The 19,793-nt window shown below is 44.3% G+C and overlaps 2 protein-coding genes across 2 annotated transcripts in view; one reads left to right on the forward strand and one right to left on the reverse strand.

The window, feature by feature from the left end:
* LOC6496544 overlaps window positions 1–19,793 on the forward strand; it is a 122,228-nt gene that overhangs the window by 55,793 nt on the left and 46,642 nt on the right. The gene's annotated exons all lie outside the window — the stretch shown is intronic.
* On the reverse strand, window positions 17,317–19,130 carry LOC6494030 (parafibromin). Its single transcript, XM_001961079.4, has 2 exons — window positions 18,387–19,130; window positions 17,317–18,333 (listed from the first exon to the last, which is right to left on the reverse strand). The coding sequence occupies exons 1-2, from the start codon at window positions 19,098–19,100 to the stop codon at window positions 17,992–17,994; spliced, it is 1,056 nt and encodes a 351-aa protein (XP_001961115.1). The 5' UTR covers window positions 19,101–19,130; the 3' UTR covers window positions 17,317–17,991.

The raw sequence follows: 19,793 nt of genomic DNA on the forward strand, positions 1-19,793 counted from the left end.
AGTCCTGGCTCTGAGTCCTGAATGCTGATGCCGATGCCGATGCCGGCAATTAATTAGGATTATGTGTGTCGTCTGAGCAGCGCCTAAAAGCATGCAACACATGTGAGTCGCCCGTTACGGAGACTCCGATCTGCCTCCTCCCATATTGCTCTCAACGATTCAGATGCAGCCGGAATGCCGAAGTCGTGGCAACAGCAGCCTGACTTCCGCTGCGTGACATCCACAAGGCTGGCTAAATAGTTTGATTAAGCAAATTTATGGCTCCGCGCTTCCAGGCGCATTTAATGGCAGCTGCCAGTGCATACAGAACCCAATCAATCATCAGAATCGCAGCTTGCATATTTTTAATGATGATGACGTCGACATCGGAGCCAAAGGAGTGGCTCATTAAAAGCCTTTCACTTCACTGGGTCTCCTTCTCTGTCCCTGTTTGCCTTCGGGTGTGGGTGACCACGTTTCTTTTGACCATCTCTAATGACTTTTTAAGTATTTACACACAATTTGGTCGGAGAAACTTTCAATGCCGACAGTCTTACAGACAGTCCTACTTAAGACTTTTAATTTCCAAATACGCGGAAATAATTTCCGAAAAGTCCTAGTTCTTACACTTCATTATCTTCAAGTTTTCCAGCCAAAGTGGTTTGTTCTTGATACCCTCCCACACATGTCCTGCGGCCTGTGGGCCTTGCTACTCATTTCATTTTAAGGACTGCCATGGCAGCCTGATAAGCCTGCGCCTGTCGCTCCAACAAACATTTCCTTGTCCTGGCTTCCTGCTCTCGCTGCAACGCCTCGAGGTGTGTCACCTGCAACCTGCAACTAGCATGCCCAGATTTTAGCAAAAACTTTCTGCATTTGACTTGCCTTTCACCGCTGGCGGCTGAATCTGAAATGCTTGCTTGCTTTGGTCAGGTGGCAGAGCCAAGTTCCAAGTTCCAGATTGCTGGGTGTTGCAGCAGTTTTCAAAAGGCATTCCCTCAAGTCTGCTTAATGTCTTGTTCACTTCCCCACAGAGACACACAGACAGACAGAAAGACAGCCAGAGAGACGGAGTTCGGACACCTCGTTCCACTCGAGTTCATCTTGGACAGGAAAAACATTGCTGATTGCTTACTTCGCAGCTTTTTCAGCTGCACTCGGTGCTCTGATCCAACAGGGGAGTCCCGGCAAATCGGCACGTGCCCCGTCTATGCAAACAGGACACCAGAACTATGTAGCTCTGGTCAAATCGACAGTTGTCTGGTAGGATATATACCCACTGAAGTCCTCCACCCCTTCTGGCTTAACATCAAAGTGAAAGTCACGCATTTACGTCTATTTGCCACTTTGTCTGGCTGTGTTCTTCTTTTTTTTTCAATAGAACCACTTGCATTCGCCAGAAACTGCAAAGCCAGAAAAGTCTGGCTGTCTGCCGCCTTTTTCCCCGTTCTAGCTTGTCTGCCTCATTATGTTTTTCTTGGGATACTCACACCCCCACAGCCAGTCATCGTCATCGTCATCGCCATCGTTTGTCGTGCTTCGTCTTGGCAATATTTTTATGTAAACAAGCCAAACAGACAGCGCCAGACGAAATTGGCAAATCATTGGATAGACAACGATACAAGGCCAGACGCCGGCAGATGCTCTAACGAAGCCAGGTCCTGGCTGTTTCCTCTCGGCTTTGAGCAATTATGATTAATCCGAAAGAGGACTCAGCTAGCTGGGCAAGCCAACAGGATACAGGATACAGTGTTGTCTGGCCACCAATTGGCGTTAAAGTCACATTGACCTTGATGACTATTTTTGGGATTAAGTTAAAGCGATTTATTGAAATTGTGAGCCCAGCCCGTCTTCCGGTTCAGTTTTGCATAAAATGCACATTAAATTTCGTTATATCCCCGACAAACCATAAAGTATGCTTTTCTGTATGCCATTCGTAGCTGGCAACGCCTTGGGCAAACACTCGATCGCAGGACTCGGAGTCAGGGAGTCCTTGCTGGCGTTTCCACTACTGCCAAGGCATTTGCTTCTCCGTTTGTTTATTTACGCACATGCGAAGGAAGGACTTATTTCATATTCATAGAAAAATCGCAAACACATGTGCTTGGCTGGGAAGGTCCTCGAACGGAGGTTGAGAACAATGGGAAAGAGAGCGGTATAGAGGATGGAAAAGAGACAGCCTGATTGCCGGCTGGATGGCAGGATGGCTCGGTGCTGGGTGGCTGTGCTGGAAGTAAATCAGCAGCTAAGTAAGTAAAATGCTTCATAAATTGCTTCAAGTGGTGCAGCTGGCTGTTAGCTGCTGGCAGCTTTTTGAGGCGCCATGTCCCGGACAAGGACTCCCCGGGCATCCAGGATATGTGGCCCAGAAAATCCTTATCTCTTTCTGCCGGCTTCCGCTTTAAAGCAAATCATCATGCATAAATCTAAATCAGAGCACAAATACAGAGAAACCCAAAACCGAGAATCAGACTCATCATGATGAATCCTTACACATCCCTACGCTTCTCCCTGATGCCTGATCCCTGCGTCCTGCCCCTCCTTTCTGGCTCCAGAGGAGCATAAAATTTACGCACTAAGAGACAGGACAAGAGCCTTTGCAAAATATTAGAACCGAAAATGTTTTCTGATTTTCAATGCTTAGCCGGAAATATTTTCACAATATTTTGCCTTGAACCCTTCTCCCACCCTTCGGGCATAATTCAAACAATTGCGACAGATTTCCGAAAGGATTTTGGGTTATGGGGTAGCAGAGGCAGGACATTTTCCTTATTTATGTGCTGGCAGTTAATAAGCGGAACGTGTTGATAATTTTTGCATTGGTTCTCGTTTCGGTGGCTTGTTCGGGTTAAATTGCTTGTAACATTTAATGGAAAATTAATAAGTTGAGAAATGTGCGCAGGAAGTTCGAACAATTTCATTTGAGGTCGTCCCAGGAACGGGTCACTGATTTTTGGTTGACCGAAAAATCAAAACGAATAAATTAATTTCTAGCCAGGAACTCAAGATAAGGACTGACATCAATTTTGGAGTAATTGGCGTGGATATTTATTGGTTTATTTGTTAACTGTAAGGCAAACATAGTCTGGAGTCTGGAGGCCGGAGGAGCGACGAAAAAGTGAGCCAAGTGAAATATATTCCAGCTTGACCGCAAATATAAACTTGATTACCCAAAAGTGGGTAATTATCGCACTGCTGGGAGTGTGGGCGGCGTGTTTGTACATCCCGGGTAACAGTGCATTGATCAACACTTGGTTGCAGTCTGTTATTACATAATTGCACCTAATGACATGCAACGAAATTACCTAAAATTCAATTTCCGCACTGCTAACCCAAGCCACAGCCAGAGCCAGAGCCAGAGCCAGAGCAAGAGCAGCAGGACACACAAAAGCCAAAATGGTATAATTATCCCTCTGACAGACCGACTGTCAGTCACTTGTTCTATTGAAGTCCTGGCGTTCACTTAGCCCCCTAATGGTTGTTTAATTTTGAGCTCCTACGGCCTGCAGTTCTGCCAAATTATGATATTTAAATTGAATGACTAGCCCACCGAGGGAGAGAGAGTTGAGTTTAGTTGAGTTGCACCTGCTTTGTGGTTTAATTAATCACCTGGCCAGCAACCGCAATTAGAGCGTCACTTGATTTATACTATTTTGCGGCAATTATTCAGAACGGAGTTGGGTGCCAAAAACCCGATGCCACAAATTGAAAACTGTGTCAGAAGAACCTAAGAAGAAGTGCCCAGCCAGGCATAAGGACAATGGACATGCGAAGAAAAACAGAACTTTCCTGGCGCCAGACATTCCAACCACTCTGTGTTATGCGCACATGATTTATTATTTTTCAGAGGAGTTTGTAAAAAAGACAGGACTGGACTGAACCCTCCCATCTATTTTTTTGTTCCAGCCCTCTCATTTCTAATGTGGAAAATGACCCACTGACAAATTGTGGAGCCAAGTTTTTGGCCCAAAAATGGGTCACAATTTGGAAAAAAAAAATCCCCTTTTTGGAGGGTAGGGATCCGGCTTAAATATACTCCCACTCGCGGCTTTCCCTGTGGCCTGTTTAACTAGACTTGTCGGCCAAAATTTATGGGGTGTTGCATTGAGATTTATGTCTGGCCATGGCAAAGGGGTTTAGGGCGTGGCTCTGGTGAACATCGATAAATTATTGACATTGTCGCTGGCTTGGCGCATAAATTAAATATGCGTTTCAGCTTCTGGGAAATCTTAAGCCATTCCTTTGGCCTAATGAACTTCAAATTCGTGATTCTTGTCTGGCCGGGATTCATAATGAGCTCATCCAGCAGATTTCAGATGATTCTGGGACTCAAACGTCTCGTTAAAAATCAATTTTCAGGCCGAAATCAAAAATTCATCTGTATATTTTGGAATTTTTCGCCGAACTTTTCATCGTAATTTGAATGCAAATACTTTTTGACGTCATTATTGAGAGCGTTGGCAGCCATTTAATCATGCTTTCCGCAGCTCAGCATAAAAATATGCAGATGGACCTCTCCATCCTCTCCTCCCTAGTCCATTTCGAAGGATCTGTTCCCTGGGCATCCTGGCCATGCTCGAGTCCTGGGCCGCAGCAATTTCTTTGGGCTGTCGAGCGCGGAATGCAAATTCCAAACAAAAGTAGTTTAGAATTTTTGTGGCCCGTTCGGGGGATGTTTGGCCAGGTTTGGCCAGGTTTGGCCCGGTCTGTGCCTTCTGTGGTTTGTGGGGTGGGCAGGACTGTGGCAGGACGATTTCCATCTATCCGGGAGGACTCTGTCGACATGGCATTAAAATTCAATATGTTAATGAGGAAACGGTCGTCAGGTGTTGGGTGGGTGTTTCCAGGAGATATAAAAGGATACAGGCAAGGTCAGACGAAAACGAGAACTTTGCTAAGCTGTCGGTTGATATTTAAATTTGTTCCTGGCATTCGATTGCTTGAATAATGATTCAACGATTCCTGCAGGATCTAACATCAATGGAAATGCGAATAACACGCCCATCACCTACGCCCCTTTTTGAATTATTCTCAATCCACATTTATGGTAATTGCATTATTTTCATAATTATGCCAGCTCTATTGGCTTATTTGGCATTTTTATACCCTTGCAGAGGGTATTATAATTTTGGTCAAAAGTGTGCAACGCAGTGAAGGAGACATCTCCGAACCTATAAAGTATATATATTCTTGATCAGGATCACCTCCTGAGTCGATATAAGCATGTCCGTCTGTCCGTCTGTCCGTCTGTCCGTCTGTCTGTCTGTCTGTCTGTCTGTCTGTCCGTCTGTCTGTCTGTCCGTCTGTCTGTCTGTTTCTACGCAAACTAGTCTCTCAGTTTTAAAGCTATCGAGTTGAAACTTTGCACACACCCTTCTTTCCTTTGCAGGTAGTACATAAGTCGGAACGGCCGGGATCGGTCGACTATATCCTATAGCTGCCATATAACTGATTGATCGGAAATGTCATAACTTCGTTGTTTTTCAAGTTAGAAGGTTGGGACTTTCTATGGATTCTTATTTGGTCCAACTTATACGATCTGCCAAATTTCATAAAGATCGGTCGACTATATCCTATAGCTGCCATATAACTGATGGATCGGAAATGGCATAACTTCGTTGTTTTTCAAGTTAGAAGGATGGGATTTTCAATGTATGCTTCTTTGGTCAAAATAATTCGATATGCCAAATTTCATAAGGATCGGCCGACTATATACGATCCGCTGTATATCTAATAATATAGATGCGTGGCGCCACCTATCGGACTGCGACTGAACTGCAAGGGTATATAAACTTCGGCTCCGCCCGAAGTTAGCTTTCCTTTCTTGTTTTGCTTAACATACTCGTGCATATCTGTAAATCAATTCGCGCCAGCTAATTGCCATTTCCAGTTCATTGGCGTCTAATATGCTTAATTAACAAGCGACATAAATTAAAATGTGACCAAGCAGGGCGAAATCAGAAAAACAATAAACGCAATCACGACTTTTAATTAAGTTATCAACAAGTTTTCGATGCTAAATGGCAAAAACACAAATAACAATTGAACATTTCGTACCGATTGAAGCAGAAAGCATCGAATTGAAAAGTCGAAAGCATAACCTGTCTCAAAAATTGATTTGCAATAAAAAGAAGTGTGCCATTTGGAAAAAGTTCAAAGAACGATATTGTTAAACGCATCCTCTCCACTAAAAAAAGTAAATAAATAAAATAGCAAGAGTCATAAACAAGCGTAACAAGCATTTTCACATTTCTCTCTATTCTGCTCTTATTACCATAAAACCGGTCGCGAAAAAAATAAAAACAAAGAACAACATTTGTCAGATGGAAGGAAAAAATTCACAAAATAAAATACAATTTAAAAAAAAACTTGCAACAAAAGTAGGAATCGAACCGTATCGAACTGAGGCTAGGCGGGACGATAGTAAAAAGTGCAATCTCTTTGAAATTTCTCTTTCCCACTCAATGGAGGTGGATCGGGGTCGGTTGCGGAAATGGCCTTTGGCGGAAATCCGTTTAATTTGCAAAATGCCAACAATGCCAGTGCAATAAATGTGACAAAAGCAGAGTCAAAGCACCAGAGAACCACAAAAAAAAACCAGACAAAAAATTGTGAAATCATCAGAAAACGAAGAGTTAAAGCATGGAAGAAGATTTAGGTTTCAATACATTTTCAATAAATAAATCAAAAAATTGTTTATCAATAAAATATTATAGCCACGAAAGCGGCAACCATTTTTTACACATCGTTAAGTATTACAACTTTAATGACAGTTGGAATTCTCCCCCTATTTGATCTTGAAAATATTTTTTAAATTATTTAGCACGTTTTTGCCTATGCTCTGGCCTCTTTAATAATTTAATTTAATTGCCAAATTTGAAGGTAAAAAATAAAGAAGCGTTATTGAACGCTTTGCCACTATTATTCATCAATAAATAAAAAATCGGACCAATCTGGGGGCTGGACCCGCTTTTGCCTTTGCTTTTTGCCAGCTGTTGTTCATTTTTAATGGCGGCAGAGGCAGACACAACTGCCACGCCCTCAGAGGCGAATGGGCGTGGCAGGATAAAGGAACACCACAGGACATTGCATCTTGTTTAATTTGTATGCCCACGCAGACAGTCACAATGCACATGCATAATATTTTATATGAGTTTCCTTACTCCTTTTTTTTTTGTTTGCATATATTTTTTGTCTTTTGTCCCTTACGTTTTTTTCTACTTTTTGTCGGTGCGAGAGTCCTGTGTCTGGTGTGTTGTTATTCCAGTGATTGTTCGTTGTTGTATGTAGTTCTTTTTATTGTTATATAAATAAGCTATAAATTTCGCCGCGAAAGCAATGCACACACTCTGCGGCGGACAGAGATATTTATAGAAAATTTTAATATTTTTTTACGGCCGGATTGCATTGCTCTGACAATGGCAGGCCTTCGGCATTTCGCATTCGTATTTGCCTTGGTAAATTGAACTCCAGACTCCTTTAAAGACTTATTTTCCCAAATGAATACAATTTTTTAACCGAAAAGCGACAAAATCCCAATTCTAACCCTTGAAACGGGTTCGGGTTCTTAATTTGATCATTTATGCCCAGACAACCATAAATCAAGCTGGGATAAATCAGAGTGTCATCCATGCAAAGGACATCCTCTGGCCAGGAACTGGCGATGGTGGTGGCGATGGTGCTGCTTCATAAGCCCGGAAAATCCTCCACATTAAATGCTTTGGCGTTTCCGTGCGCGTTGTGCAACTCAATTTTATGCTTAATGGCCAACGTTCCTCTCTCTCCCTCCTTCTCTCTACCTAATCCCGAATGTGTGTCCTGAAAGGACACCCTCACCTGACCCAAACCCGTTGCATTATGTAAGCAACACGTGGCAGCAACCAGCCAGAAACCAGGGGAAGCCTCACGACCTGCCCCCTCGTCCAACTTTCGCGCTAATAAAGGTAATTTTGCACATCAGCTTCCCCGGCAACCTTTCAATGTCAGCCGAGCTGTCAAGTCGCAAGGACATCGTGATTTGCATCACAAGGCAGCCAGTTTTCGGGGATGGAATGATCGGAACGAGTTCATTTGTTGGCTTTGACAGTTTCTAATTGCATGTGTCGGGTTCTATTGTTGATATTCGTGCAAGTACCTCTCCAAGTTCTATGACGGATATCCAACCTGTTAGTAGCTCCCCCTAGTGCACCCCAATAACTCGGCATTATTCATTATCCATACTGTCAACAAATTAAATTCCATTCAGGGGCTTTAATTTAATTTTAACTGTTTCCTTTTTTTAATATGATTATGACCATCCTTTTTTAATAAGTTAGCAACTTAATGCCAGTCAACTGGGGAATGTAAATAAAAATAAAACATTTATGGTTTACCATGTAAATTCCTTTCAAATAAACCGTTTTTAGTTCGCCCACTTTAATTGTTTCAAATGGAAATTAACATAGATATTAGCACCTTGGAAATAGGTATCTAAAGTTCGAAACACCCCAATTTAGTCACTTACTTCTTTTCATTGTTTTACGATATGCAAATAAAATATTTGTTCTGTTCGGGCTTCGTTTTTTTTCAGCCAGTTATGCCAGTGTTCTTCCATGTTAATTTTCTGCCATTGTTTGTGGCGGTGTGTATGGAATATTTTACGCAGAAAATTGAAATATATGGCAAATTCTCTTTCAGTTTTTGCTGTTTTTTATGCATTTTTACCCTCGCTCCTTTTCTGGCCGCAGCTTTATTGCATAAATGTGGCGATTTAATTAATATGCTTAATGAGTTGCAATTAAACGCACATAAATAGCTGCCAAGAACACATAGAGGCGAAAATATATGTATTTGTTGAATGAAAACGGAGCTCTGCTCGCCAAAGTAAACAAAGAAAATTAGCAAAAATTTTCAGCAAATTAAGAGAATAAACAAACAAAGATGAAAAACCTGAATCGAATCGGATCAAAGTTGGGGCCAAACAGGGTTGTTAATTAAATCAAAGTGAGTTTAAATAGCTCCGAGGCGAATAAATATATTAAATGCAAATATTGAATAATTGAATAAAGAGCCTGATGGAGATTTTGACTTGAAAAATGTGTTCTCCCAAAATGAAAAGAAAAAAATGATTCTCTGATTCGGAGAGTTGGACAACATCTGGATGAATCACCTTTTTCGGAGGCCACACCAAGTCGGAGTGGCTGTTGTGGCAGGCTTGTTTTCCACCAGAACTCCTATTTTTTTTGTCGACTGTGGTTTTTCGGGATTTCCGAAGCCGGGGAAGTTGCGTAAGTCGGCTTGGAAGCCTCCGCCATCAGCCAACTTTGCATTTGGCAATCAAAAAAATTGATTAGAACCAAAATGGCAATCGCTGGCGGCGGCTCACGCAGAGGTTTCCCAGGATTTTCTCCCAAACAGACCCACACACACTTCACAAACACAGATACTGGAAACGGGTGCAGCCAATTGGCAAAATGGTATTGGACCTCCTTTTTCCCTGGTCCAAGTCCTGGTCCTGGCAAGATGAAAAGAAAAAAAATTTGCCAGGCAAAATAAACTCCAACCGAAAAATCTGAACCCGTAACCAAACCGAAAAGCAAAAACTATGCACTCGATTGCAGTTCCAAGAAGGGAAAGGGAACAAGGCGAGGAATCCGGAGTCCTGGCAACCAAAACTATTTTTTGGGGTTTATTTTCTAGGCCCAGAAGCTGGGGCTACCCCATCTGGTACCCCGCCTGCACCACCGTCCACTGTCCACATCATCAATATGAAACAAGGGACATGCATAATCGGGCGGATGGCCAGCACGGGAGCCGGCCTGCATTTATGCGTTGTCCTGGTAGGAAATCCCGTCCAGACAGGAATTTTCAAAATTCCATAGTCATGGATGTTCAGCCAGCGATATTTGGGGACTCCATCCATGCTCCTCTATCCTGTTGTTTTCGGGGGAAAAAATAGCATAAATCCAATGGCCGGCCAGCCGGCTGTCTGACAAAACAATCAGGGAATGATAATAAAAATCAGATTAGCGGCAAGTGGCGGCTGTACATCATAGTTAGTTTATCAATTAGACTTTTTTCCAATGGCCAGCCATGTAATACTTGTTTATCATTGAAGCCCACAACCCAATCAAAACTTAATCTCGAAGATCCACTTTATTGGGCAAACGACTAACATTTGTTCTCATAAAGCCCGTCCTCGGGCCCAATTAAATCCACTCAAATCTGACGAGTGTGTGCCCCTGCCACTGCCCCTGCCACTGCCCCAACTCAATGGTGTACGTGACTATTAATTAGAGAAGTAAATATTATATCTGTTCGTGTGCGATTACATGTAGATGAGACCAAATCCGGCGACGCGAAATGTCGTGTCCCGCAAATGCCGCTGCGGTTGAATGGAGTATAATGATAATACGTTGTGGGCAGGCGATGGCGGAATTGTATTTATCCTGCACCAAGACAAATAAACAGTGCGTGTGTGTACTTAATGACTTGCGTGTGGGTGTTCGATTATGAATTGTGCTCCTGCCACCAATGACCTTTGAGCCTCCGAGTGTGACATCATGTGGATGATGGCAACGCACTCATAAAAACCAGTCTTATAATTACCATAAATTATATTTTAAGTTCAGATATTTAACAAACGACAATATCCTTTATCCTGAATGGGAGTTGGCAAATTTAATCTACCACTGTTGACTTTTGTCTGGAGTTTCGGTCTGATTGCATTAATTAAATGCTCTACACGCATCCACAAAGGACTCCACTCCACTCGCCCCAAAAATGCTGTGGCATTCTCCAATTTTGCCGTCAAAGATTTGGCAGAGTTTACAAAAAGTTAGCTACAACTTAACATGCCAAGATTTGACTACCAAAAACTTTTGTCATGCAGCACACACGCCAGAAAATAAGAGCCAGCAACGAAGTTGTAATCTTCCCTTTTCTTCTCTTGTCAAGTAACCCTCCTCGTTTGTTTTCTTGAGGCAATGAGTGGGCCGAGTTAATTATAAATACATCCATGCCTCGTAATGTGTCGCCCTGGGGCAGCATCAGGGCCAGAATCGATCGGCCTGGGCTGGGCGATTCAGTGTGAAGGAGCTTCCCCCTTCCCATACCGGCTAATGCTGACAAACTGCAGCTTTGGCACAAAATTGTTGCAGAAATTTATTATTGGCTTAGCGAAAAGATAGAGCTCGTAGCCGGTGGGGGCAGGACTGAGTGCACTTTGGTGCTGAAAAGCGTGAGTTATGCTCCCACTTTGGCCCCGTTCCGATTGCCCCCGTCTTGGCCTGGCCACCTGACTAGAGACTGCCGGCATCACCTCCATCTACGTGTCTCGAAAAATTCTATAGCCAGATCTGCGACATTATGCCGGCGGAAAAAAAGGATATGGTTTTATGTGGAGGATGAAGAAGCACGGAGAGAAATGGGACATATATAGGTACAAAAATATAAGAATTTCTGTATAAGATTTGAAAAAGGTAAAGCTATTCCTAATTTTTCTCTCTGCATTTCATACCGAACCATAAAATATAATTCGTGATGACATAAAGTCGAAGAGTAGCAGTCGTAGAGCAGCTCAAATACTAACTGATGGAGTTAATCTAGTAGAAATTGTGATATAGAAGATATAGAATTTAAGGGTCACAGGACTTATGTCATTTGAGGAAACACCTCCGAGAATCGCACTAAATGTCTCTAAGCCAATGTGATAAAATTTTCGAGCGAACTACAAGCTAGAAACTCGTGTTTTTAATTAAAAAAGCAATTAATAATTGCCAAATACGACAACAGATCGCCAATATGAGACAAGGCAACAGTAGCAATTAGCAAATTTCAGCACAAGCAGGATGGCACACACACGCTGCAAAATGTTAATAAAAGTGGCATCGTTGTTGTTGCAGCCATTGTTGGTGGCAAGTTGGCTGCTGGCGCCACTTTAGCCAGTGACTTGTCCAATTACTATAACAACAGAACAACGGCGAGGGGCAGCCCGGGCAATGTTGTGGAGCGGGGGCCGGTGGGGCGGTGTGGCATTCAAATGGCATGCCGCAGGCCACACACTCACACATGTCTGGGAGGATGCAGGTTTTCGAGCGACGGAAGCGCCAACTCAAAGTTTTTTCATATCCTGTGAAAATTATTATGCGCTTTTGTGAAATAGTCGAAGCCAGCGGCTAACACACACTGCCATAGACAGGGACATGTGGAAAATGTTTGTATTGCTGGTGCATTTTTGACCAAGAGACAAGGACAACGCACACAGTCTGGGATTCGACAGGATGGCATCCTTGGGTGGAGGGGCAAAACTTTTGTCAAATTAGTTTTTTCCTTTTCTCGATTCGCATCTCTCTGCTCCAGGTCCTCCAGTGCTCCAGTGCCACTACTGCCACTGTTGCTCGTCCTGCGGTTGCAACAGCTTGTGGACAACGATGTCAGCGTTAGTTTTAATCATTATCTGTCTCCGAGCAAGGGGGTTTCATTATAGTACTGTGTGTGCTTTGCCGAATGAAATACGGCAGACATTAAGAAGAACGCGCCAATGGAAATAATTTACAGATAATTAAATGGTCCAGCCGCACGAAAAAATTAATCACTTTCGCGGCCGAGTCTCATTCCCACTTTAATAATGATTTTAAACCAGAAAAGATTGCAATTAAATTAAAACCTCTTTTCAATTTCTTTACTTTCAGGTAAGTTCCATCCTTTTGTCACTCGATGCTGAAAACATTCTGTATTAAAGCTTGGTCGAAGGTCAGTAATATTGTCTTGTGACTTGGCTTAAACTATGGAAGATGGCCAGAAAGACTTTCGGCTTGTTGAAGGGGAGTTTTATCATTTTTCAAAATGCATTTAATTTCATTCCATTTTGTCGCATTTCACTTTTGGGTGCCCGGCGCCAGGGCCCGTCCCTTTGACAAATCAGACCGAGGAGGCAGAAGTTGCAGAACTTCATTTGTAAAAGTGCTACGTCATGCCGGGACGTAGTCTGCCACAGCCAAAAGGAGGGCGGCAGTGGGCGTGGTCTGGGTCTGCGACTGAGACTGAGACTGGGTCGTGTGAAGAGTGAAGGGCACGAGTTAGACAAGTCATCAAATAAATCCCTTTTAGGTATAAAGTTCTTTGCTTTACTTTACTCTTTCCAACTTTCCTTTCCGTCTCCTGCTGCTTGTTTTTTTTGTGCCTTCATGTCTCTTTCGCAAATTTTTTCACGCTCGAGCTGTTTGAGCGGAGAATTTAGCAAGTTTTTTCCGTTGTTTGACAAACGCCATGGACAATGACAGCCGATTGAAAGACAGAAGGACAATTGAGGCAAAAAAGCGGAGGGAGAGGGAGAGGGAAAGGATAAGACGAAATGCCAAAGGAAATAGAGCTCGATTTCCTTATACAAGTAGTCGCAGGACCTCCGCCAGATCCCCACTGATTATTAGGCAAACATGGCTGTGCAGCGGGAATGGCTAGATAATCATATCATGGCCTCTTTAAGCCCGTCATCAATCAGGCCATTACAGCCAATTGGGCCACCATTGTGAATTTGTCATGGTTAAAAATCGTTTTGTGCAATGACTTTTAATTGCCACCAACAGTGCCCCCTGCATCTCTACAGTTTCTGGTCTGTAATGGGCAATGGGCGGGTATCCTGGGATATCTCTTTCACGTTTTCCTGTCAATTTCCATTTGAGCGGATATTTGTCGAACAAACTCGATTGATTTCCCAGGCTTTAGGATCCAGGCAGTGGCAGTAGGATCCTGCTGGCTGGCTCCGCTCGCTTTCCCTTCACGGCTCATAAGCCACAAAATGCATTTCTAGCAATTTCCTTGTTTGGCCCATTTTTATGGCGCACGTTGCATACTTTACGGCGCCACAGACTACCACTGTATGTGTGTGAGACGAGTGTGTGTGTGTGAATGTAAACTTCCTTTAAGCCGCTCCCTCTTCATCTGCTTAGGTTTTCATCCAGTCTCAGCCTTGATGCAAGCTTTGCCGGAAATCATTGCACCCAGAACCGGATATACCCGCCCCCTTTTATCCTTGATACCTTACGCCCCCGTCCGCCCCCGTTTGCCTTCGCTTGCACTCCCTCCCAGCTCCCAGCTCCCAGCCAGCTGTCTTCGGCACTTCAGCCGACGCTTAAGTTGCACAAAATGTAATACATTTGATTGCACTCATGCTCAAGTTCTGTGGCCAAAGTGGCTGCTACTGCTGCTGCTTTTGCTTTCTGCTTCAAAAAAAAAAATAAAAATAAAAAGTAGGAGGGAAAAAGGCAAGATACTCGACTTGAACGGATGCAAGTCCATGGCCCAGAACCCCTCGCAGCTTCACTTGCCCTTTGGGTGTCGTGGCCGTCGTCAGGTTGCACGTCCTCGTTTCCTTGTCGGAGTGGTAAGTGAATACGGTCGGTCGTGTGAGTGCATGTGTATTGGCCTGAAAATGTTACAAATTGATAGATCCGCTGGCACACTGGCGGCCAAAACAGCAAGTAACAGCCAGTTGCAAACTATCTGTTTATTAGACCGAACATGATGGACGTAAAATATGCAGGATGGATGTGCTTTATGGCTAGAACTTATTAACTTCGCTCAAAGGATTATACCAATTAATCTACCTATTTCCTAAAGACTGGAAATCAAAAAGGAGATGTAAGATTACCTTTGTTGGCATCTATTCAGGGATTGAAGGCTTTTGCGAAATACTCGTACACACATCCTTTTATGTGCCATGAGCCTTTGGCATCCTTCTCCACCCGGAACCCCGTTTCATTAATACCCATTAAGGGAAATTTGTGAGCAGCCCTGTGAGTAGCGAACGTACATCATTCACAATTAAATCAGATTAGAGAGTCAGCAGGCCCATCAAGTTCAATCAAAACTGACATGCCAAGTGGCCCGAAGAGTCCAACTGTTGGACAATCCCGTTTGGCCAGCAAAAATGAATGCCTGTCGCCTTTTTCAAACTGCCCACTGGCCACTCTCCACCCCTCAAAAAAAGTGATTCAGCCTTTAGACCATGGCTAATAGCCATCCAACCGATGGCGGCCAGTTCCATCATTAGGCAGGAAAAAGCGGAATAAGGGGGGCATAGCGTGGCGTGGCGTGGCGTGGCGTGGCGAGGCGAGTCGAGGCATTCCGTGTTCAGGTTGGAGCATCGACATGCTAATAGCTTTGAACTTTCACAAATTGCAGTCACTGCGCTTCCGCCTATCCGCCCATTCGCCCACTCCCACTCACTCAAAACTGCAACTGCATTTGCGTTGGACTGTTAATTACCGTTATTGAACTTGTTTGATTGGCACAAGTTGAAAAGTTGGGAGAGCCAAGGCAAACGCCGGAGCTGACCGCCGAGCAGTCCGCTTAACCCACGGAAATCCGATTTCCCGGACATGCGGACATGCGGACACTATGTACGTGGTTGTTGTTTGTGTGAAAGCAAGTGCTACCTGCTCTACACTGCCCCACCCCTGCCACTTGGGGGCAATACAAATACAGGCTTCATGTATGCTTGCCACTTGGTGGGGCATGTACCAGTCGGGCAATACTTCCTGCATTTATCCGAGCTCTCTGCGCTTTTACTTTCTGACTGACTGAGTGCATCCGTACGGATTGGTTTATACACGAAATTAATTTCCATTCCACTATGATTGTAAGTAAGAATTAATGGCATTTCTGTGTAAAATATTGGAATAATATCTTTGATATTTAAAAAGGTTAAGCTGTGCGAGGTTTTAATAGGGAAATGTGGGTTTTAATTTAAGCTCAAGTTTCAGAAGAGATTTGAGAGCAAAGTTTTCTGAAGAATCATTCCAGTTTTCTCTCGAGAACTAGACAACAAATTCTGGTTCTGGCAATCGACAGACCATGGCCAATCCAAAGGGAAAACTGGTCAAAACAAGATGGCGGACAGTGTCCTTATTGTCCTTGTCAGTGCTGCGCTTTTCACGCTGTCATCTCCATGCGAGTGTGTGTGGTCTGAGTCTCAGTCTCCTCCGACTGTTTTCGTTGATTTCTCCCACTTGGCTTCGATGCCATATTGTTAACGCACCCTGTACGCTCCATCTTCGGATGCTAAAGTTGACTTTTTACTGATTTGAACTGAAAACTTTTGCCATAGTTTAGCACAAGCTGTAGTTGCTGTTGTTGTTGTGAGTTTTGTGGGGCAACCGAGGAGGGATTTATGGTGGCTCAAAGTGCTCCTCGCTGCTCAGCTCTCAGTTGCGGCTCCCTGGCCCGGGTGTGAAGTAAAAACTTTGTCCTGGCATAAGTACGATATATATAAGGGAATATATATATGTAATACATGTGTAGGTGTTCTGGCACTTGGGCGTAAACTTGCCAGAGTGGGCGTGTAATCAGTTTTAAGCCAACTGTAATACCAGCAGATGATATCGATTCAATTTCAGGTCCTTGAAGCTCACATCCCGAACAGTTCTCTGAGAGGTCAATTCGTTAATATTAGCAGCCAGAATCTGGTTCATAAAACTTGCCCGAGTGCCGGCAGCTTAATCCCGGATAGAAGGGCTTTCCGGGGAAATATATCAAGTGGGTTTGTTGCAGGCTAAAGCATTTTGCAGTTCCTTAATAGCAATCAGTTGGAAGAGCTGACATTAGGGGCTAAATTATATCCTTTTTCCCAGCGCCATTTCTACTGGTTGCTGGATTCAGTTTTGTAGCGACACATTTTCTGTTTGCATCAGGGTGCTGGGCTTGTGGACTCAGCAAATGCAAATTTTTCGGCAATTTATGGCCCTGCCGTTTCGAGAATTTATTGTTCTTGCATTAGTTGTGCACCCACAGTCGGGCAGCTGACTCCCCCATCAGGGACTTAAAGGATACCCCTAATTGTTTGCCCAAAATCTCGTATCTCACTGATGCTAATCAAACGGTTGTCCTTCGAGCTCATGTGGAAAAAGAAAAGTTTCCCCCGCCCCAGCTGCGACAATTTTTTATTTCTTTCGCCAGCCCGAATTCAATTTCTTCGCCCACATTTCGTTTTTTGTCTGCTTCCACTTTGCTTCAATTTATAAAATTGAATATTGGCGAGCGAAACTCGATTTGCCCGCCCATGGCCACACCCATTCCGGGAGCAGAGGATGTCAGGACGATAAGGCGACTAGCTACTAGCGACCTGCCCTTGTCTTCGGCAAGTTGCGTAAGTTGGCAAATTATCCAACGGAAAGCAGAGCATCTGAAAGCTACTTACCTTAGTAGCTAAGGAGTACAGTGGTACAAGAAATGATTATCTTTTCAATAAACTATTTCTAGATGGGCTCTGGATGGCCTAGACTATAGAGCTCTTAGATACCCTCTTTAGGAAAATATCCTTTTTCCAACTATTTAGATGTTTTTATATTTCAATATTTTTATTTTCAAGTCCCACTGTTAAATCGCTTAGTGCTTTACCTCCAGCAGATTTTATCGCCTGACAATTGCTTCATATCCTTTTTCCCAATGGCAGGCATTTCATTTAAATACACATGTGTGTGCCTCGGTGTGTGTGTAAAAATTGACTTTTTCCCCAGTGATTTTTATTGCTCTTGCCGCTTTTTCTTAGTGAGTCCTTTGTCCTTAATATTGGTTTTTCCCCTCTCACCCTCCCAGGGAGTCCCATTTTCCATCACTCTGAGAAACTCGTTGACAGTTTTACGTTTTGTGGGGCGCACAGTGACTTACATAAGTCGAGAAAGCCACCCACCTACACCCACACACATCCTGCCAACTGCTCCTTTGTGTGTCATTTAGCTTTTGTCTCACGCGTGCCAAGCCACCACTCCTTCTGCCGCCCCTCGCGGACTTGTTTGTGCTCTTAATTTTCTTGCCAAGTTTGCAGTTTTCGCAGCGTTCTTATATGACGTTTATACATACGTGATATATTTTTTTGATGCGCCCGTTCGCTTTTTATTATCGAAGGATACAGCCACCCCACAATCCACCACCATGAGTGCGTTTTTCGTCCTTTGTTCGAGCTTATTCAATTTTATTTATTGATTTTCCCGCTTATCTGCTATTTGCTGGAGGCGGCCTGTTTGATTCCAGTTTCTAATTCGATTTCATGAATGCAAACTGGCGGGGATGCAGGGCGATGTGCTGGTCCAGCTTGTTCCAGAACTCCATCAGGATGCCGCAGTCCAGGTGCCGCTCGTGCTGCGGCAGGCTGAGGATGTGCACCTGCAGGTTGTGCAGCTCCCGGGCCACCGGCGAGTTCTTGAAGTGCAGGTGAAAGGCGCAGACGCGATGGAATATATTGGCAGGATCCCCTCGCTGCGGCCAGCCCTTGAACTGCCAGTGGGGGCCCAGGGCGAACACGGCGGCCACTCGCTCCCACTCCTCGTTGGTCAGCCGGGAGACATTGTCGATCACCCGATAGCGCACGACTTGACCCTAAAAGAGAAGCACCTTAGAGCACAAATCTTCTTAGTTGAATAAAACCTTACCTGAACCTTCCTCTCTATGATTACTTCGTCGCTGGGCTGGACACCCGATTGACGGAGTTGCTCTACGGGCACATAGCGCATATCCTGCAGGAGTTGCTTGACGTTGTGCAAGGTCACCAGGCTCTTCACGGCCGCCGGCACCACGATTATGGGTTTCCGAGAGCGACGTTTCTTGGGATCCGACCTCCCCTGGTTCTGGGCATGATTGGCCTTGAGGTTGCTGCCCAAAGGATCGATACCGAACTCTGGCTTGTTCCGGTTGAAACGCTCTTGGCCATAGCGATTGTACTTGGAAGACGAGGCCTTGGGGTCTGAGGGCTCCAGTTGCGGTGGCACCACAGGCACTTCCCGCAGCTTACCAGGCATCGGAAGCGAGAGATCCACATCCGGCACCTTTGGTGGCCTCTCCTTCGACTTCAGGCGACGCTTGTGCGAGTCGTAGACACTGGCCAGGATGCGGAGGACGCCCGGCAGCTCCTTCTCGCCCAGCAGCTGCTCTTCGCGGTTGCGATGTTGGCGCTCCCGCTCCCTGGCCCGCCGGCACACCTCTGCCTGCTTCTCGTCCTCCTGGCGCTGCTGTTCCCGCAGCAAGCGCCTGGAGTTGCGTTGTTCATCGTCCACCTGGCCGCTTTTCATGGCCAGGCGCTTGGCCTTGATGGCCGCGATGGCCTCCACGGACATGGTCTGCGACAGACTGTGCAAGTTCTGATCCATTTTCGTTTATTTTCTAAAAATTAGTTTTAACTTTTTTGACAGTTAACTGACAACCACCTTTAAATGAGGAGTGATTGAAAGTGAACTATATTATTTTTATTTTGTAGATAAATTAATTGGAAATCTAAGAAGGGAGTTGCTTCCTCCAGCATTTCATTCCATCTTCCACCCTTTTTTTCTTGGCTTCTACTCAGCTTGGCACATAAAAAACTCATAAATATTCAAACTTTTTTCAGGCATCGTTTATTTTTTGTCAAAGCCATTATTTATTTTTATTACATTGCCTTGGTCAGTTGTTTTCCCTGCCAGGACCGCCCTGGTCCAGCCCAGCCCGACCCGGCCAGGATGATTTTTATTTTTCCGCCTCAAGTTGTTTTTATTTGTAAGCTATTTTTATTTGACAAAGTTTCACCCTCACCCCCGTGGGGAAGGCGATGGGGCGGCGACCAGAGGGAATTGTCCCCGGCTTTATGTTATTGACTTTAATAACATTTTAGCTGCAAGGCACGAAAATATTTTTATAAATTGTGTTTTTGTTTTCCTCGACCTCCCTTCTTTATTTTCTCCTTTCTTGCAATCCCTCCCCCTGTTTCTCCAGTTTGGTAAATATATCCTTATATAGACCGATATATAGAGGAGTCGAAGAAGTCTGAAATTGATTTGTGCGAGGGGTGCACTTGGGGGCTCCATTAT

Source organism: Drosophila ananassae, chromosome 3L (genome assembly GCF_017639315.1).
Source record: "Drosophila ananassae strain 14024-0371.13 chromosome 3L, ASM1763931v2, whole genome shotgun sequence".
Classification (NCBI taxonomy): Eukaryota; Metazoa; Arthropoda; class Insecta; order Diptera; family Drosophilidae; genus Drosophila; species Drosophila ananassae.